The following is a 22,485-nucleotide window of genomic DNA, read 5'->3' as shown; positions in this document are numbered from 1 at the left end:
CACCAGATTTAACCCAACAAGTTTGTCCATTTTTGACCCCTAACCTTTTTTTAGTGTGAACGTCGTGTGCGTCCAGTGAGTCCTTTTTAATAAACACATGACCTACTACATTTCCCAAAAAGCCTATAAACACAATGCACATCGAATGTCCACAAGAGTTCAAAATTCAAGACAATTATCAGAGTCCCTATGGCAACAATGTGGGATATTACTATTTAAAATTTCCCACTGAACTTGCTAATGAAGTGCATGCTATGCAGTATGTAGTAAGTTGTACACTAGAATTCCATTTTAACAAAGCCAGAAAGCCAAGAATAAAGCCTCACATCCTTTAAGGTAGGGGATCCCAAAGTAGGGGTAGGGACCCCCCGGGAGGTCGCAAGGCCGCGAGGGTGGGGTCTTGAGGTGAGAAAGAGGCCAGTGTTTGCATAAAGAGGACATCCATCAACACTCGAATCAGTTTGATGAAATTTAACCATCTGTAGTAATAGTTCATGGTTTATACAGTATGTTACAACAAGTAAAGTTATTATTAAATAACTATAAAGTCATATTATGTTAGACCTTGTTCTTTTGTGTCGTCATTATGTGCGTGTTTGGATAGACCTAATTAGCGCTTTTGCGCTAGGATAGTGGGGGTCTCGAGTCCCTGGCACTGTTATTTTGGGGATCGCAGGCTGAAAAGTTTGTGAACCCCTGCTCTAATCAACCTCTAATCACCCTCTTCAGATCCAAATCGACCAATGAAAGAACAAAAAAAAACAGAAGGGGTGGAGCAGTTTGGATCCAGACGGTCATAAACAAAAGTAGACTAATGAACATTACAGGATCCTTATTATACTAGATTGTGTACGCTGGTAAATTCTACCCCGAGGAATTTATGGTAACTTCACAAGCATACAATATGTGTGTGTGTGTATGTTGAAACTGCAGTATATTAGTCTATCAAAAGCCTTTATGGGAACTCACAGATCAAGGCATCCATAATTAGTGGTGACTTGCTGTGCGCAAAATCGCTAATCCTCTTACACAGTGGCTTTTAATAACCGCGGCCACATGTAACAGGCAGAATGCTATACGCTTACACCAACAAGAAAAAGAAAACTTGACCTTCTTTAATCTTCCAGATTTATGACAATTTTATCTCCCAGATCGACCGCAACCAGCTTCACATTTTTGTGATTTCAGCACAGTTTAGAATGATTCCGGTGATTTTAACATGAATGCATTTGGCAGACTCTATTATCCAAAGTTCAAACATTGCATTCAAGATTCATTATATTAGTATGTCTGATTATTGAACTTTGATAAGTTCATTTGAATATCGCCTCACAAGCAACATAGACAAAATATGCGTAAAATTACTCATGCCTGATTTTGGACTAAATACATTTCACTCTAGGTGGGATACCCAGGCGATAGCCTACAATTAAATAGAAACCAAATGAACCAAAAAAAGACAAAAAAATGCCTGGACATCATGAGTGTCTCGGTTGATAAGGAGACCTTGCCTGAGGATGCCAATGCACTGCCACCATTGTGTGTGTGGGGGAGGCAAACACGGTCCTCAAAGTTAGCCCTCCCACACCAATGGGTAGTGAAGCTAAAGCCAAGAGTCCTATCTGTGTATTGATCGAAACAGATGGCTGTCAATCAAGCTTATCACTTCTCAACACGTTTGGTCCTGAGGGAGATGATATGACACTGGCCTTGAGTGAAAACTGAAGTGACCAATCACAGACCTTGAGAGAAGAATATGACTATACTGTATATTGCATGCCTGTGAAAAAGTATTAATTTACTGTTTTTTATATATAAAAGCATTCTACATTATGTAAAGCACATCAAGAAATGAATGCTTGAAATCATCTTTGTTTATCTTCATCTCAGAATCTTATTTTACCTTGGATCTCGAAGGAAGGATGACATATGTGTGTGTGTGTGACTATATCCTTTATATATACACTCACCTAAAGGATTATTATGAACACCTGTTCAATTTCTCATTAATGCAATTATGGTGGTGGTGTAATGGTGTGGGGGATGTTTTCTTGGCACACTTTAGGCCCCTTAGTGCCAATTGGGCATTGTTTAAATGTCACGGTCTACCTGAGCATTGTTTCTGACCATGTCCATCCCTTTATGACCACCATGTACCCATCCTCTGATGGATACTTCCAGCAGGATAATGCACCATGTCACAAAGCTCAAATCATTTCAAATTGGTTTCTTGAACATGACAATGAGTTCACTGTCCTAAAATGGCCCCCACAGTCACCAGATCTCAACCCAATAGAGCATCTTTGGGATGTGGTGGAACGGGAGCTTCGTGCATCCCACAAATCTCCATCAACTGCAAGATGCTATCCTATCAATATGGGCCAACATTTCTAAAGAATGCTTTCAGCACCTTGTTGAATCAATGCCACGTAGAATTAAGGCAGTTCTGAAGGCGAAAGGGGGTCAAACAGTATTAGTATGGTGTTCCTAATAATCCTTTAGGTGAGTGTATGTCCATGTATGTGCGTGTGCATGAACAGAGAGCTGAACCCAAAAAGTGTGGGTGTGTGCATGTGTGTGCACACAGGGGATAGTGATACATTCAAGCAATGCTCTCAATGAGTAATATGGCTTAGTGAACATACTTAATAACGTCTTACTAAAAATGTCAAATTGGTTTCAGGGTTAACCTTAGGAGAGATGGGATGAATTGTACAATAGGGCTATAAACACAACAGAAGTTCATCAAAGATATTATAGATTTCCTAAAGCATCGTGGTAAGAGCATGGCACCAGCAATGCCAAAGTCATGAGTTCGAACCCAGGGGATTCCCATAGTCAGAAACAAAATGTCTAATATAATGCAATGTGCCAAATGCATGTAAATGTAATGCTAGATAAACAAGTGTATAGGTGAAGCCGCCATTGTGGGGACCAAATGCTAGGTCAGTATAAAACAAAAGAAGTCTTTGTCAGGGTCTCACGAAAACAAACAGAACCTATGAATCCCAAAACCTTACCTCGACAGATGTTCCCATTGTCCGGCTCGAACCCGGCCTTGCAGGTGCAGCTTCCAATCGGAACCATCCAGTCTCCATCACCATTACAGTACAACTTTATCGGCACGTCCACTTCCTCAGAGTTCGGGATGCACATTCCACGAGCGATCACCAGTGAGGTGCTTTCCGCCCCTGTCACGGTCTCAGGAAATATGGCAAAGTTCTGCACCACGCTGGGACATTTCTTATAAAACACACGTACGGACAGCAAGGACATGCACGCCCCATAGTCCTGAAACGCCAGGTAAAAGCCATTTTTGGACAGCGGCCCGAAACTTCTCACCTCCGTGTTCACTTTCATCAGCCTTCCGCCAAAATCCACCTGGGAAAAGCTCTCGTCCGCCGCAATGGTGTCCACCTTTAAATACGGGGCCTCCATCCAGAACGCCGTTCCCTTGGTGGCAATGACGGAGTCCGTCTCATAGTAGTAGAGGTTGAAGGTCTCCTTACACGATCCCGGGACCCGCGGGATGCTGCTGCAGTCCCGTACAGTAAACCGCATCTCCACATAGATCCGATGAGCGCCGCGACGGGCGATGAACGTGGTGAGCAGCCAGTTGTTCTGGTTGGATTCGAAGACGTTGCACACCTGGTATGTTCTGATGGTGTTCAGGTTCTCATCGTAGCCACTTACTTCCTCCCACTAGAAAAGAAAACAACAGGTTTTTAGCACAAACTTGTGAGTGAACTAATGAAAATGATTTATAAATGTGCGGATTGAAATTATTGAAAATATTTTTGTCTATAGCTTCATAAAAAGCCCAGCATTCAAGCCCAGAAGATTTAAAAAATGATCAAAAGTAGAGTAAAAAGAATGATAAACATAACATAAATGTAACATAATAAGACTTTAGACATTTTGTTTTAATCTTAAGATTATTTAATTATTGTGTTCAAATAGAACTCACAATTCACTTTTCCAATACCTTTTTGTGAATCATTTCAAAAGACTCAAATCACTTAAATGAATCAAAATTCCCATCGCAGAACGAAGCACATAAATATATCATGTACAGCAACGCACACCTCAGCAGACAAAGCTGACTTTCCGATTTCAGGTCATTGGTGTAAAATAACGCATTAAAATGGCAGAAGGTGCTTGAGGAATAAAGTCGAGAAATATCCCCGCCGGTTCATTTGATGCTATCAGAGTGGAACCGTGGATAGACCTCCCGCATTCATAAAATATTAATACAAATCGAGTTCCCAGAAATTTCTCCAACCCCCCATTTCCCCCACCCAAAAAACCCTCTAAAAGCTTTTAAACACTTAATCGTGTTGAAACTTTCATTTTTTCTCCCTCACCCAGATGATCAAGATTTTTATGGCACTTTTACAGTCTCGTGGAGTTTCAGATCGCAAAATCTGTCTCGCTATAATCACCTGAGGAGGGCGAAGAAGCTTCTAGCATCTGCTTCTTTCAAGCCTAAGAGCGACCAACCACTTACTATTACAAAATTACCATATTATAAAATGTGATGCGTAACAAATTTGAGATTATGCACTATCAAATTACAATTGAGAAGGAAGCAAAGTGGTGTACGCCTGTCCTTTTTTTACCCTGTTTAAACGGAAGCATTAGAGAGAAAGAGAGAGAGAGGTGGAGAGAGGTTGAGTAAACAGTAGACTGCTGATGATCTAAACTTCAGTTTATTTATCTAAATATACAAAGTTGTTTTTGCAACTTACTATTTTGAATGGGCTAATATTTGACTTTGATTCATCAAAATACATTAAGCAATTTCATACCAACTGGACAAAATATAAAAAAGTAAATTGAAATGTTTTGTTAAACCAAACTTATTGCAGCAGCATACAAATATGAACACAAATGTCATACTATAGTACAAAAGAGCAGTCCTTAAGTGATTCGTAGTGCTTTCTGAAAAGAAGTCATTGTTTTGTGAGACGTGCTAAAGATGATGATATGTGATAACCAAAGATACTGTAGATAGGGTAAGTACTGCCCATTCACACATACATGAACCACAAACCAATAAAACTACAGATATCCTGCACACATAAACAAACACAACCTGTTGCAGGTAAAGCCTGTTGGACGTCTTTGCTGTCAGACTGTTGCGATCTCTGTCCCATCTGTGGACAGCTGTGTGGTAACAGTAGGGTCATGTTGACCTGAACGTGACCGTATGCTGCTTGAACCTTTTCAGTTCATCGTTAAACCTGGAGAACAGACACACAACCGCACAGCCCCATGGGTAAAATCTCACCCTTTTAACAGAGTAAGCCGATCGAATAAAGCATCCTACAATTTCCCAGAATTCCCCTGAGGTTGCACAGCCCAGGGAGAGAGAAACAAACACAAGGTTTGTGAGTGGACTCTTATGCGAGGGCTCCGAAGTTACATACTGCAGCCTTCGGAGAATATGTGCGCGGTGTGTGTGGGCGCTGTTTGTTTTTTGTAAGCGAGCGTGGCCTCAGGAGGGTCGTTTACTTACCGAACCTTGCCGAAAAGCACTCTGATCCAAGCGGGTTTAGAGTTTGTAAGATGGGCTATCTGGATGTGTGTATATGTTGGCTGTTTGTCTTTTTATGCGTGTGAACCCAAAACAGACATTAGGAAAGAAGAAACAGAGGGAAGGGAGAATCAGAGTAAATCTAATCTGAACAGTGATGGATCAGCGTTTGTGTGGCAGACCTTGGAGGAAAAATCGAAGCGTGAGGTGTTGGAAGCAAAACAAGTGTCATTTCCAACTGTCAGGCTGAAAATGGCAAAATGCGGTTTAAAAATAGTGAGGATTTTCATTTTTGAATAAGTCTTTAGAACAGGATAAATTAAACGTGAGAAATGAATCATCCTCAATACAAAACCATATAGATTAAAAGTTAATCTCACTCTTCTGTTTAAGTCATGCCGCATGCATGATTCATCCTTGTAAAATGTACGATTTATGTGAACATGCGCCCACGAGATGTACACGATAAATGCAACATTCAAACTAAGCCCGCGATTCAATAAATAACGCTGAGAAATTGAATAAAAAGCCGGAACGCTGCCTGTGATGGCAGTAAATTAAAATCAAAAGCCTCTTCAACAATGTTATTTTCATTATATGACACATCTGTTGTGACTTTCACAGCAATTTCATATCTCCACGTTTAATTATACGTGCTGTCATTTCACCTCTTTTGATTAAATCAGGTTCAATTGTTCTTTCTGGTGATTTTAAGAGACAGTGACTGTCAGGAGCTGAGAGAAGTCCACGCTATCGTTTTTGTACAACATGGAATCAAAATGGGCCTCTTTTTATTTTTCGTATTTTCTAATAAGTGTCCCTAGTCTTATTGTGTGTAATTTGTCATTTATTCAAAAACAAAATGTTTCTCTCTCTTTATGGATATGGATATGCATAATGTATATACTGTATAAACATACATGCATAGATATACATATGTGTCTGTGTGCTTGTTTTTATATATATATATATATATATATATATATATATATATATATATATATATATATATATATATATATATATGCATACTATATATAGTTTAATGTGCAATTGTACATATCATATAATATAAATATGGCAATGTAAATATTACACACACAAACATTTATATTTATGTGGAACATGCAAAACATACAATTTCACATAAAAGCTTCATAAACTATGTAGCCTATATTCACATACATACTATATATTTATATATACTTGTATGTTTTTGCATGTTTCACATTGTCTCTGTCATGTGAAATGGCCACCACATACTAGCGTGTTGCAGACATGCCATAAAGGAATCATTTACTGCAATAGGAACAGGGTTTGTATCATTGGCAGTAGAGACATAGTGGAGCTGGAAGGCATCACTGTGGAGAGAAGGAAAGGGCGGGTGGTGCAAAGAAGAGAGAGATGGGACTGGTGTGTGTGTTTTGGGGAAGCAGTGTTACATAGCTGGCATGATAAATGAGTTTACAGAGATTCCGGGCACAAATGAAAGCCCCTGCCAAAGCAACCCCCCACCCCCAAACCTCTGTAATGATGATTTATCTGTATTAGATGGACCTGTCCAATCTGGCCCCTCGCTGCCATTAATACAGCGGGACGAAGGCCCAGTCCCCCGCCCTGATCTGGGGACGCTTGTCTCTCTGTCTGCTGAAATGACCACAATCACTCAAGCGGACTCACGCCACCGGCTACAGCAGACAGAGCCCAGCGCCACCTCATATATCACATCACCAACTGTGTTATACCATCAGAGATTTGCACATAAAATCACAAGCACGAATGCACGGACACGGTCTCTCATATAACGCTAACACACTGTCATAATCGCTACAGGCAGGTTTGGAGTAATGCTTTTGACATAAAGCCTGTTGCATGAATCAGAATACTTTTCAAAAGCGTTATTAAAGTAACATTATTTGATAATAGATGGAATTTAGGATGATGCTGTAAGCACAAAAAAGTACAATTTCAAATACACACAGAAAAACATACAGAACATAGGTACAATACACACATATACAGAGCAACAGACTCCACACGACTGCACGCACACACACACACACACACATAAATACACACCCAAATAAACAGAGCGAAAAAGATACACAGAAATGGCAATCTGAGCGTTCGCAATCTCAGACTTGGTCTATAAACCGTTGATGAAGCCATTAAAACTGTCCGGTGTGTAGGACAGAAGTAAAATTGTTTTGAAGGCCTGTGGCTTGGACTATAATAATCACGCTCATAAACCTTTAGGCTACACACTTTCATCAGCGCGGATCTCAACTAAAGCCTCCTGTTTCCGTACCCTGGATTTACAGGTCCGGTCAGACGCGAGAAGGACCACAAATACATCAGGGAGAAAGATGTAGAAAGACATTCTCGGGTTTTACAGATTTCATTTGGAGAACGTCATTATCCCGTGTAGTTCTTGTTACACTGGCAAGTAAATTTCCCCTCAGGGATCAATAAAGTACATCTAACCGTTATGGCCGAGAGCTGGACCTGTTGCCAACCGAACACATTAATCTCCAGACACAGACATTAAGCACATGGATTGAGTTAGCCACACTTCCATTTGAGTGGATGGTTAAAAAGTCTACAAGATGGAGTGCCCTGTGAACAAATAATGCATTAAAGGAAAGCAACTTTGGCAAATCCAAATATAAGTGAACACGAAACCTCCAAGGGACAAGTGCTAAGAAAACGGGAAAGACTTTATTGCGTCTGGCTGCAGAATATCAAAGACGGGCTCTTTTCACTCGGACCACTCAGACGATGCCAAGCAATGCCCTAGCAACCACCCATATCACTATAGCAACCACATAGCATTGCCTTAACAACAAGAAACAAAAACAGGACGAGCTTTGCATTTGGCTGCAGAAAATCAAAGATGGGCTCTTTTGACTTGGGCCACAAAAAAACACATAGCATTGCCCTAATAACCACAAAAATATTCTTCATAAATGTCAAAACTATATTTAATCGATAGCTATAGTTGCAAAACTATCTAAGACAAAAAAATAAGATAAAAAGGCGGAACGGGTGCACACCCAGATCGAGCAGTTCAATGCATTAACAGCTATGCAAAAGCTTCAATATTCCTGCAACTTTTCCAAAGTCAACAATAAAGTAAATAATGAAAAAGTAAGATAAAAAAGCAAAGGTATTTCATCATCCATCACGGGAACAATAATGGAACTCTCCAGGATCCAAACATCCATTTGCCGTCTATGACAAGCCTTTAAATAGCTCTGTATGTGAGGGTGCGTATGTTTAAGCTTCACAGCCTGTGTGTGTGTTAAAAGTGTTCTGAAGCTGAATAATTCATACATGAGATGAGAGTAAACAACGTTAGCAGAGGCACTGGAGCGTTTTAACCCATCTGCCTGGGGAAAACGGACACATTATGGATCCAATACTGATATCCATTAAATCACACATAGATAGAGTCATTGCAAAGAATCAAACTCGAAATTCCTCTACAGTCCACCTGCTAAAAAGACGTGTGCACAATAGTATCACCGGACAAACATCCATCAAAATATGTGTCGGAGTTGCGATAGGCGTGTCATTTTTGGTAGGTCATCTCATAAAAGATTGAGACGAATACAATTAATGTTTGTATTTATATCCAAAACAGTGAGGAAAAACCACAAAACTCAACATCTAATGCTGTCTGGACTCTAACATAATACTTCTCATAACCATTCATCATGGTGATATCCTACAGAGAGAGAGAAAGAGACAGGACCGTCCAAATACGCAAATAAGACCAACAGGAGATGTCAGTTCCACTTAACAGATTAAAGGCAGATGGGAAAAAAACAGCCAGGAAGGCATGAAAACAGTTCTCGCTTTGATCTGAGATTTGTGACAGTGCTGGGGACACTTTAAAATGAAATCATAGATGCACCATGTTTCTTTCTACGATCAGCTGGTATTTAGAAAGAAAATTTAGGTAGGAAGCATTCATCCGTAACATTTTGTTCCTTAAAATGAAAAGTGCAAAATAGATTACACTGAAACAAAAAAACATGACTTATTTGGTAAAATGCCTTAAAACCTTGAAAATCAATATCTTAAAGCTCTAAATTATGTTGCAAACGACAGAAATACAATAATATAGTATTTATCTCTAGATTTACAGAACAAAGCTGCCTATATGTCTCAAATTTATTAACCCTTTATGGATCGATTTCAATACAGCGTGCAGCTACATGATCTCTTCAAACAAAAATCTCTGAAAATATGTATAAAAGTTGAAATCACACACACAAAAACTTAAATGAGGATGTCATGTATAAAAGGATTAACATGCTGATATATTTGCATTTTATGATCACAAGAAATTTTGCAAAGTTTTATTTTGTAGTTTCTATTATCCACATCTAAATCTACCCCGATCCCGGGATCTCTATTACACAGATAAGAAGTAAACTATTCAGATGGTCAACAATTGAAGTTGGATAACCATTTGTTTGTACCTTCATTGTTACACACATCCTAAATGCTATCATACAAATCAAAGCTTTATCCTTTTATTAGAGAGTTCAAAGTTCACTGTGTGTTTGTGTATGTGTTTTTGAAAGAGAGCGAGAGGAAGAGAGACAGAAAGAGAGAGAGACTGCAGAAAAGCACTGAAAGGCTGAAAGGAAGCCTACTATGTCCTCTATACTGTCATGCTGAACTCTCAATGCAATAACAGCAGAACTGGCCGTTCCCCCAACAGCCATCACTAACAGTCAGGTTTATTATCAAAATAACAAAGTTCAAGATCCAATGTGTAATTTTTTGAATGATCTATCGACAATAATGCAATGTAATATTCACAACTATGTCTTCAGATAAAGACCTTATATAATAAAGTATTACGTTTTTATTACCTTAAAATAAGCTTTTTCTTTCTACATAAACCGCGGGTCCACTTACATGGAATTTGATATCTTGTTTCTACAGTAGCCCTAAATGGACAAACTTCTCTACAGAGAGCAAATACATAATCTCCATTGGCAAAGAAAGCAAAAACATCTTAGTTCTGTGCATCCGCCGTTGTGCTTGGAAAGGGAGGGGTGGAGTGAGCCGTTGGTTGCAATTCACAACCTCACAGCTAGATGTCGGCATGTTGCCATTTGATTTCTAAATGGCAAGTCATTTAACATAGCTACCATGGCACATTAACAGTTAGGGTTGAAGCTCTTGAGGTAGCGTGCATCACTTTCAATTTCGGAGACATTAGACAGAATGCAGACCTTAAAAGACAACGTCCCCCCCCAATTTTTTTAAAAGCATCCAAACCTCACCCTGTGGTAACCTCACTACATTAGGCCAAATCCTTCTGAAAAGCATCTACCCCTGTGGCCACACATCCGATACTCTCTAGAAGCATCCGGCACTCAAGCTACACCCCAAAATAAAAGTATATTTCAAAGAATATTGGTAACCAAACAACAGTGGTACCCATTGACATGCATTACTTGTCTGTCCACACAATAGATGTGAATGGTTCCCAGCATTGTTTGATTAACAACATTCTTCAAAATATCTACTTTTGTGATCTGTACACAAAAGAAAGTCACACCGGTTTGAAATAACAAGAGGATGAGTAAATTACAGTTTTCTTAGTAGGGGGAGCAAACTTGTCAGGAAACACGTGATGTGGGGGAACCCAATTGCAGGCAGGGGTAAAAAGAAATAATAATTTATTAAAACTGAAAACCAAGGCCCAAGTGGGGGTTATAAACAGGAAACAAGAAAACATGATAGCAAAACAGGACGTAGATTCACTAACACTAGACTAACCAACATTAGACATGAACTGAACTCAAAACTTAGTAAGACTTAACGGAATAATCCACAACAGAAGCACGAGCATGAAGTACAGGTACAAGGCACAAGTGTACACAGGTAAGCACATGAGTACAATGAACGAGCACAGGACAATAGACACGAGGGCTTTTTAAAGGGGAGCAAATCAAGAGGGGACATGTGCAGGGCATGAACTAATTAACAATCAATAATGAAGAGACAAGAGGGCGGGAACAGATATGAGACCGGAGAGAGCATATGGATTGCCAATTTGGACAAAAATCACATGAAACAAGGGATCCTGCCATGATTCTGCCACAAGACCAAGAAAGACATGACATGAATTATGACAAAACTATCCCTTTAAAGTTGCGTCTTCAGAAATTGCTGGCCTGGTTCTATTCAGACTTACTTACCATTGAAACAATGCAATTTTTCATGAAGGCATTGAAAAGTATGGCTTTGCAAAACCAAGAATTAGAATGTTATAGAGTACATAACATGAGGTCATGAAAATTACATTTCATGCAGTGTGTAATGTTGCCGTGTTTGAAAGTAAGCAGTCAGCCAAGTTGTATATCCGAAGGTGAATGACTAACAAAGTAAATGGTTTGAAAAAAAGTCGACTCTGAATGACGCAAATGAGTGGTCCCTAGTCCGATTCGTAAACCGCCGCTGATTTACATCACTACATAAAGTCCCCGCCTACGTTTTGCTAGGACTGGCCACGAAAACTTCCCTCTTCTCCCCCAAACACTTGAGCTCTTGAGCCTCATAAGCGGTAGACCAATCACAGCAGACTAGACCATCTGACCAACCACATCAGACTAGGCTAGCAGAAAGGAGGGTATTAGACAGATGAATCGCGAAACAAATCATTTGAGAGTAAAATATAAGGTAAGATTAACTGCCTATTATTACGAAATATTAGTGTTTTTACACCTTCTATGTACATTGTTATTGGGCACTGCATTAACCAATTTATGACCTTATAAAAAACTTGTTTTAAGGACATGGTCAATTCCAGCATTATGGAAGTGACATTTTGCATTATGTAACTGACATAAAAATGCACAGAGAACGAACTTGTTACGATTATATTGAACCATCTGTTTATATTTTACTGAACCCTTGTTGATAGAGTCTAAACATAAAAAAGTCAGTCTATGAAAAAAGATCTATTTAAAAAGGGAAATAAACATGTGACAAAAAAGGATGCGGTTTTTGGGATAAGCTTTGAAGGATTTCTGTAAAATAAAATGCACAATACTGAAGCAATAATACCCAATGAATAGAGATTGGATGCTTCTTTATAGAACATAAAATAGTTACCTTATATTATTTTTCATGTGTCCATTTATGAGGAAATAAGCGTTGTGGATGTGGCAATCCTGAAAATGGCACTTGCCTGACTATGAAAAATGCGCAAAAAATTGAACAAAAGCTTTACAAATTTGAAGACATATCTCACATGGGTATTTGAACCACCAAATGTTAAAATCTGTGCTGTTACCATAGTAAAAACAAAAACTTTTTGTGTTAAGGTTGACATTTTCACAGAATTGTCCACATGCATTAAATTACATCAACTCCTCAAAGAGGCCTCAACTAAGAGATGTATTTATATAGCGCTTTTCCTATACGTTTAAAAAAGAGGAGGACATTAATTGTACAAGAGAAAAGGCCAGATATTCTAGTCTACATTCATAGTCTGCTGTTTTTGAGGGCTAAAATGCTGCACGGCTTGAAATATTCACTTTCACACAAACCTCGACAGGAGATGGGAGAGGAAAGCCTGTCCACTCCACTGAGTGTTAAATCAAAACGGCTTACAAGTCCATTGCTGGCAGACCGTACAAACACGCATTCTCTCATCCATATGGGTTCCTAAGTGTCCCAGAGCACTTAACACTGAGAAAACACACTTTAAAACACACATATTGTGCCTGGTAGTGAGATATGTGTGCACTTTGTGTAGCGCTTGTGTTGGACCTATGGAGAACAGCACTTAATATGGAGGGGACTTATTGCAAAACACAGGTAGGGAATAAATAGATGTGGGTACTTGCTATACATAACCCAGGCCAATACTATAACACACTGTGTGTTTCTTTAAATACTTCAACACAGCAAATGTACATTTTATGGAGCACAAGCCACAATATCAATGCCAGGACATTGAAAGGCATTGCTACACAGCTGGTAAGGCGTTCTAAATGTTTTTATTCTGTCGCTAGGGTGTTATGGGTGGTCGCTAGAGAGTCGTCAACCACTTTACCACTGACATTGACATCCCACCACCCAAAAGACTCAAGCATCCTGTAGGATGCTTTACCTTTAACCACATCACTTTTTTCAGAAATCTGAATGTAATCTTATAAAATTCTAATCTAGGAATGCAGTTTAAATCAATATAGGTCAATCAGAAACAGTCTGAGTTATACCGTCACAATTCGAGGCACTTCAACCATTAACCCTTTGACCGCCCACATCAACACATAAGCAACATTCAGCAGCTCGACGGAGGCGTTGTTAATCACTTCACACCAGAAGAGGTTTCCAGTCTTTAAGGTCATTAACATAAAGAAATCGTACAAGTACGGCAGCAAAAACAGTCTGTTTGATTCTAAAGGGCAGAGAGGGGGTGGGAAAATCTCATGCTCGAGTAAAACCGCACTACTACGGCTTAAACAAACGAATAAGATGAGAATTTAAATGAGAAGTCATTTGGAGGTGCTGCATTTCATTTACATTTCATCTTAGCAACACTGGTTTCTCTAGGAGGGGAGAGACCCTCAGAAACACAGATGAAACATATTTTGACCATCAAACAGATTCTCTTTTTATCATTCTTTACTGGGTTTTTTTGCAGACAGATTTCATTATAAAAGAGAAAGCGTCTGTCCCTTAGGAAATATGCAGTGTCTGTACAATATCTGCTCTTAGACATCAATAAATGCCTGGACTGCACTTCTCAAATGTTTTGGAAACTGACAGATAGTGTCTGCAGCTACATCTACAATTTTATTCTAGTCTAGTCAAGTCTAGTCTCTACTCTACTCTAGTCTAGTCTACTGTACTGTACTGTACTGTACTGTACTGTACTGTACTGTACTGTACTCTAGTCTAGTCTAGTCTAGTCTAGTCTAGTCTAGTCTAGTCTTGTGAAATATAGTCAAAATTCTATTAAAAATATGCAAATTCAATGCCTGGACTTCACTTTTCAAATGTTTGGGAAACAGACTGATACATTTAAAATTTTATTCTAGTCTTGTCTAGTCTCTAGTCTAGTCTAGTCTAGTCTAGTCTAGTCTACTGTACTCTACTCTACTCTACTCTACTCTACTCTACTCTACTCTACTCCCCTTCTCTAGTCTTGTCTAGTCTAGTCTTGCGAAGTATAGACTAGATTCTATTAAAAAATACATTTAAAATTCAAATTCAATGCCTAGACTTCACTTCTCAAATGTTTGGGAAACAGACTGATACATTTAAAATTTTATTCTAGTCTCTAGTCTAGACTAGTCTACAGTACTCTACTCTACTCTACTCTACTCTACTCCCCTTCTCAAGTCTAGTCTAGTCTTGCGAAGTATAGACAAGATTCTATTAAAAAAATACATTTAAAATTCAAATTCAATGCCTAGACGTCACTTCTCAAATATTTGGGAAACAGGCATATAGTGTCTGCAGCTACATTTACAATTTTATTCTAGTCTTTTCTACTGTACTGTACTGTACTGTACTGCACCGTTCTCTACTGTACTCTACGCTAGTCTAGTCAAGTCTAGTCTAGTCTAGTCTAGTCTAGTCTAGTCTAGTCTAGTCTTGTGAAGTATAGTCAAAAATCTATTAAAAAATACATTTAAAATTCAAATTCAATGCCAGGACTTCACTTCTCAAATGTTTGGGAAATAGACAGATGGTGTCTCCAGCTTCATTTACAATTCTATTCTCTATTTTATTCTGCATTATTTTCAATATTCCACTCAAAATTCCATTTTATATTCTAAAAAAGCTATTGGATGTATAACACTTTTTACACAGCTGCGACGGATTCAATTCAACTCGCCATCGTTATAAATAAACAAAGGTATGCAGTTCTGTTTTTATTCGGCATGTTGTTATTTGCACTTCCGTCACAAATTACTATATTATTGTTGCTGAAGCATCTAAATGGAGAAAAAAACGGAGACCATATGTGACCCTGGATCACAAAACCAGTCTTAAGTAGCAAGGGAATTTTTTTAGTAATAGACAAAAATACATTGTGTGGGTCAAAATCATTGATTTTTCTTTTATGCCAAAAATCATTAGGATATTAAGTAGACATCATGTTCCATGAAGATATTTTGTAAATTTCCTACCTTAAATATATGAAAACATTATTTTTGTGAGTGAATGCCCTGCCACAGTGCCTCTGATTAACAACTTCAAAGGCAATTTTCTCAATATTTAGATTTTTTTTGCACTCTCAGATTCCTGAGTATTAAACTGTTGTATCTCAGCCAGATATTATCCTATTCTAACAACTCATACATCAATAGAAAGCTTATTTATGCAGCTTTCAGATTATGTAAACATCCCAATTTCTCAATTTTTGGAAACATAGTTCTTCTATGGCACCGCTGTGAAGAACCTTTTAAGCACCTTTATTTAAGAGGTTAACCCCGTAAAGCCCACTGTTTAATATTACAACATCAGTTCTATCCCTTCAAAAATAAACCTTCACATGTTTCCCCCCCCAAGGGCACATTTTCACAACTATTATGTCCTATTGATCATCCTTAGAATGCTATTGGATGGTAGATTTTGTTTATAGGTGTGCTTACCTAGGCATGAAATCATTTTGTTTTACTGGACCAAATAATTCAACATTCAAGTAAGTAAAGTGCCCATAGTATTTTTCCTGTACTTTGTGATATGTCTAGAACATGTAAATATTATAGTACAGCTGAAAGTTTTGAATATATTAGATTGTTATTTTAGTGTTGTAATTTAAAACACCTTGCACATTACATGGATGAATTGTACTTCTCTCCTATTCAACATGAAGCAAACACAAGTATTAACATACTGTTTTTGATTAATCACAAATATAAAAAAAAACTTTTTATATAGTTTCAATTAAAATGTAATGATTATTAAATAAAATCAAGTTGAATTAGGGATTTGGGAGTATTTGTGTAGTATGTATTTTAAACTATCAGTATCTTTATTTATTTAATTTCCTTCCTTACATTCTGGCCTTTGCTTGTTAGGCCAAAAAACGGCTTGCTGCATGAAGGCCAGGTGATAATGTTCTGGAATGTGGGGCTATTAATTATATTAACTAAAAACTGATTTATTTCTGCATCAGAGGACTCTAACAAAAACATTTAAAAGGGTGAACATTTTTTTTCAATTTGTTTTAATTAGTGGTGGGCTGTTAACGGAGTTAACGTGCTGCGTTTACGTGAGACTCTTATCGAGAGATAAAAAAAATGTCGCCGTTAATGTATTCTCAAAGTTGGGTTGGGAGTTGGGTCTATAGCCTACTACGCAAGCTATGATGACTTTCACCTTGATATTTTAGCGCGGATGTATACCTTGCTGAATTGCACTGTACGGGGCGAGAACGAGATTTTTCCACTCGCGTGATTCGCGCAATTCGCGTCACTCGCGCCGCCTCATCATCTCATGACCAGGGCTTCATTCGCGCGATTCGCGCCGCACCTAGGTCTATCGCCTCTTTGCATTGATTTAACATGTAAATCACTTGCGCTTGACGCGCCATTCGCGTTTGGTCTGAACACAACATAACGTTACTGTGAAATTACCACATCAAACGTGACGTGCTAACATGGATGCAGCTATGAAGCCGCCGGGTTTGCTTCAGGGAAAATTTATTTTTAAGAAGCTTCCCAATGGAAACATCGACAAGACTAAGGTTGTTTGCACCTTGTGCAATGCGGAATTGGTTTAAAAAAAAAACTTTCTCTCAACAGGAAGTGGTCTAGCTTTAGTTGAAACCAGTAACTTTGTATTGAGATCTTATGTATTTTGGCTCCTGTTTGACACATCGCTTGTTGCTCCCTAACTCTTTGTCAGTTGCTTTGGATAAAAGCGTCTGCTAAATGACTAAATGTAAATGTACTGTAGGAGCTCTTCCAGTCTCAAGTACTACCTAAACGCAAAGCATCCCTTAGCTAATGCGGAAGTAAACACAAGTACATTTTATTGAACATAATTTAATTTTCATCACCAATTATCAAAGTAGAACAGCTTTCTCAAGCACTTTGTGATGCATTTTGGAAACAGGAGATGAGCCCCTGGTCTAATGCGCCACCTGGCTTGAGACACCCGCTCTCAAAGACTTACTTTTAGTCATTATTTGGGTAGCACACATATTCTGAATGCCTTCGGCAGAATTCAAGTGAGCCATTTTAATCTAGATTAAAAAAAAATTATCTATGTCCACCTCTAGTTTTAATATATTTGGGTCTTTCAGAGTTAAGCTTTAAACTGTCTCAAGGTTTCAAAGCTATACCTGTGCGAAGATGACATACATTTGGAAGATACATGCAGAGAGAAAGAGGCATAAAAAAAGAAAGAAACAGGGAGGAGGAGAAGAGAGAGTAAGATACAGGTAAAAGTGTGATCGAGTCCATTGTTGGCAGCTGTTTAGTGACAAGAACGACAGCAACGGTAGTTACACAACAACTACACAGCTGCAGATGATGAAGGAGAGAAAGAGAGAGAGAGAGAGAGAGAGCATGTGAAGAGCTGAAGCCTGTGAATGAGCTCAGAGAAGACAGAAGGATAGTCAACATCCCCCTTTAGTGTTCTGAAGAGGCGTTGCTGCTTTCAGAAAAACACAAGCAAAATAACACACTTCAATTAAAGTCACTTATAATCTAACACAAACATACAACCCAGTCTCAGCTGGTCAACATCAGAGTCAGTGTAAGGAAAAGATGATGCTTAGAGACAGAAACACAGAACGTTATGAACCCTTAACTGTGTGTGGGAGTGTGAAATGATGTTAAACTGGCATTTACATCTATTGTGTTTGTCTGTTTTTCTCAGCTCAAATAGTGATGATCCTATTATAATACGATAAATATCTATGAACACTCCGAATCCCCTGAACCCCCACAAAAATGCAGGCATTTAAAAAAAAAAAACACGTATTTGTTCCTAAAACTAAACATTAGACGGTGATTTATACGGCTTGCTTTGAAATCATGCTTTGGCGGCCTTACATGCGTGTGCGCATAATTAATACGGTCAAGAGCCCATCGCAAAGTCTCTTGGGAACATTATATACACGCACAAGTGTGCACACACATAAAGACTGAGACAATGAATTAAATATGGGCTGCTGAAGAAGCAGCTGACCTTTGACCTCTGGGTGAGAGATGTGGCAAGCAGGCGTGAAGGATAATTGCTGAGACAGAAGGGATAGTGTGCTAGGAAGGATCGGTTTGTGTGTGTGTGTGCGCCTTTAGCAGGATCGGCAAAGAAAGAGGGGATTTTAGGGATTTCTTTAAGTTAAAAGGAGGGGGGCTAATGGAAATGCGTGTGCATGTTGAAGGGGGCAGCTTTGAGATATTGTCAAATGGTGAGAATAAATGATGAAAGTATTCAACAGTGTGTGTGAAGGACGAGCAGGGTTCAAGCTCCTCGTGTGACCCTTGAGAAACCAGATGAAGAGGAAAAATGAGGAGACGGGAGGATACGAAGTTGAAGAAAAAGTAGATTGGGTTTTCAGACTCCCATTTAACAAAACAATAATAACTAGGGATGCATTACTCAAACCTTCATGACTTTCTTTACTCCGCGGAACACAAAAGACGATATTTGGAAGAAAGTAGGTAACCGAGCAGCCACCTTTCACCTTTATTGTATGGACACAAAACCAAGTTCCAGTGGTTCCCAGTTAACAACATTCTTCAAAATATCTTCTTTTGTGTTCTGCGGAAGAAAGTCATACAGGGTTGAAATGACAAGCGGACGAGTAAATGATGTGAGAGTTTTTTTGGTTGATGAAATATCACTTCAATGAATATAATGGTAATTGTATTAAATATTATGGAAACGATATTGGTCTCTACTGCTATGTAATGGATTATTTCGGGGGGTTGTTATTATCTGGCAGATGGGAACCAGTAGAAGACCATTAAATCCTATTGTGATCATTCCCAAAATACTACAAAAAGGAATGTGAAATCTTTTAATGGAAAAAGCTATTGGTTCATAATGGTATTTTAATGGAAAGCGTTAGAATTTCTGTGATGGTTTCTGTTGTTTTTTCAGCAGGGGTATTGGACAAAATCGAAACATCCCGACTCACAGCCACGTTAAAAAGCAACAAAAAAAAAACCCCGATAAAACAACAGTTACAACTGCATTCTTTTCTTGACATCCTTCAATTTTTGACTGAATTCATTTAAGTTTTAGAATTCACGCAATTCTAGTAAACCTGTGCTTTACAAATCAATAATATCTTGATAAATGTGCACATGTAAACCTTCAACCTGTTTTATCATATATTAAACAACCGTGACAGCATAAAAAAAGTAAGCATCACTAACAATGAGAGAATGGTATATTGTCTGTAGTAGGACATCTGATGAGCTAATGGATTTCCTCTCACTTGACTTCCTGTCCATCACTGTCAGACGCTTGTGTCATATGTGTATGTGGGTGTGCGCACGTGTGGTCCGCATTGACCATCTGTGGATGCTTTCATTATTAATTACAAACCACAGCTGGTCAAATGAATGGATGGTGTGAGGGACACGGGGTTATATGGAAAGAGATAAAGAGAGAGAGAGAGAGAGAGAGAGAGAGGGGCGTCGGTTGTGTTCAGCAAATTGTAATATTTAATTGTAATAATTGTAATATTTCTCCTCATTGATATTTACTCTACATACAATAACCCCAAATTACAAAAAAGGGAAATAAAGAGTGTTCGTGTTCGTTTAAATGTGACATCATTATATCTGCAAATTCTTCCTATTCAGTACCCCCCTCTCTCTCTCTCTTTCTCTCTCTCTCTCTCTCTCTCTCTCTGGAGTGAAAACAGCCCAAAATCAGATCACAGCACAGTCAGTCAAACTCAACCCAAACCTCGAATTTCTTCAAATTTCTGGCCTGGCTGGAGTTAAATGAAACCTCTGTATTTCTCGGCAGGTTCAGTAGGTATTTCCGCGGCTGTCATTACAGCGTTCGCGCTCTCCTCTAGACCACATTAAGATGTGTTCAAAGGTGCTTTTTTACCTTAAGTGGACCCATTATGTCATTAAGTCGCTCTGAATGTGGACTGCCGAGTGTAATGCGTACTGCGTTTGTGCCGGGAGGGTGTCACTTTATGCCCTTCGGCATGTTGAGAAAGAGTAGTGTGCGAGCGTGACATTGACTGCTTAATTTCACCGTTCAGACAATGTAATAACAGCACCTGCGGTACAAACATATTTGATGGCGGATTTCAGAGGTAATATGAAGGCATTTAATGTCGTTCCTCCACAAAGCGATTGCAGAAGGGTGAATAGATGGCGGTGTACTTTTCTAAAACTAAAGGACTTGTGGTTAGTTTTAATGTAGCGTAAGCGATTCAGTAGGTCAATTCCTCGGACAAATGCACACTCACCCCTGAAGAAGGGTACGCCGTCCACCCGAGCTCTGCTGTGGCTGTCCGGGTGTCCATCAGCGTTTCTGTAAACAACACAAGAAAAGGAATGCATCAGATAATTTGTATGTTTGAATCTGCTAAACATACAGGAAACAGTGCACTAGAGAACAGTTACACCCTTCACAGCTTCCAAGGGGGCTGTTCTAGATCACCCACAATGCCCTAACCTTCTGAAGACGAGATGTAGGATAAGATGTTTGTGTCCTTTAAGCGGTCAGCTATTGTCAGAGCTTATCGAAGGGGATATCTTTGACCACCTGAAAGAATTATCCACATACACACCCTCCACAAAACAAAGATAAGACGGTTGAAAACGATAGGAAACACGGACTGGGACCTGATTCCACCATCAGTGCTGATGCAAAAAAAAACACATCACCAGATGGAATATAAGAGATTAATTTATACATTTTGTATTATGCTTTGATCCTATGTAACTTTTAAAGGGACACTACCAATACAATTTTTACACTTTTCAAAATTTTTCTCACCTCCCTTGCCATTCAAAATCTGTATGACTCCCTTTCTTCTGCCTAACACGAAAGGTATTTTGAAGAATGTAACCGACCAAACAACAATGGCCCCCATTGACTTCAATTGTATGAACACAAAACCACTTAGAAATTTCCCAAAATATTTTTTTTCGTTTTCCACAAAGAAAATTTAGTCATTCAGGTTTTGAATGACATGACAGAACTTAAATTTTTGGATGTACTATCCTTTTAAGATCTGTGTGTCCATGTTTTGCATGCATGCATCATTATTTTGCACAACAAGGGCACTGGAGAGGGAACTAAACAGTAGTGTGGTCCACTTCACTTGTGTTGCGCTGTAGGAGTTTTCTGCACTATGACATCATTGAAGTAAAGCACACGTTTCTGGAGTCAAACCACATCAGTGTAAACAGATCTACATCCTGCTTTTACTCTCACATCTAGCCATTCTCCTTCTACCCTTCCCTACGGGTCTGTCACACACACACACACACACACACACAACACACACACACGTACGTGTATGACGTACTTCAACTTAATTGCATCCCGGTCCAGTTGCGCTCGGAGCTGCGCCTGTCAGTCTGAGAGGGTAATAAGTAAGGACTGATGTCACTGGAGGGAAAAGATGAAGCATTTCTACTCTCTTCTCCAAACACAATCTGACACAATAAGAACCCAAAGCAAACTGTCATATTCTACCGCTTTCTCTATCCCTCGACTCTCAATCACTCAACTTGAAGGTACGGTCCAAAATGAAAATTCTGACTTTACGTCATTCAAAGATATAAAGAGATGTTGTTGGAGAGAAAAAGAAAGGGATGAGGAAGTGCAGACGACTATCGCTCTGACTTCCTGCTGATGGATTTCTAACATGATGTATAATTCTATGATAACGTGACAGTCTCCTCCCAGCCACCAATCATTCACCTTCGGCTGATCAAGAAAACACATATTCACTCGAATGAATC

The 22,485-nt window shown here is 38.9% G+C and overlaps 1 protein-coding gene across 1 annotated transcript in view; it reads right to left on the bottom strand.

The window, feature by feature from the left end:
• LOC130417379 (ephrin type-B receptor 1) overlaps positions 1 to 22,485 on the bottom strand; it is a 179,417-nt gene that overhangs the window by 98,008 nt on the left and 58,924 nt on the right. Inside the window, exons 2-3 of the mRNA XM_056742920.1 lie at positions 20,979 to 21,043; positions 3,021 to 3,702 (exon numbers count right to left, since the gene is read on the bottom strand). Of these exons, the coding sequence (XP_056598898.1) occupies positions 3,021 to 3,702; positions 20,979 to 21,043 (747 nt within the window). The remainder of the gene's footprint in view (positions 1 to 3,020; positions 3,703 to 20,978; positions 21,044 to 22,485) is intronic.

Source organism: Triplophysa dalaica, chromosome 3 (assembly GCF_015846415.1).
Source record: "Triplophysa dalaica isolate WHDGS20190420 chromosome 3, ASM1584641v1, whole genome shotgun sequence".
Taxonomy (NCBI): domain Eukaryota; kingdom Metazoa; phylum Chordata; class Actinopteri; order Cypriniformes; family Nemacheilidae; genus Triplophysa; species Triplophysa dalaica.
The sequence above is the reverse complement of the archived record's forward strand: the minus strand, read 5'-3'. Positions and strand labels throughout refer to the sequence as shown.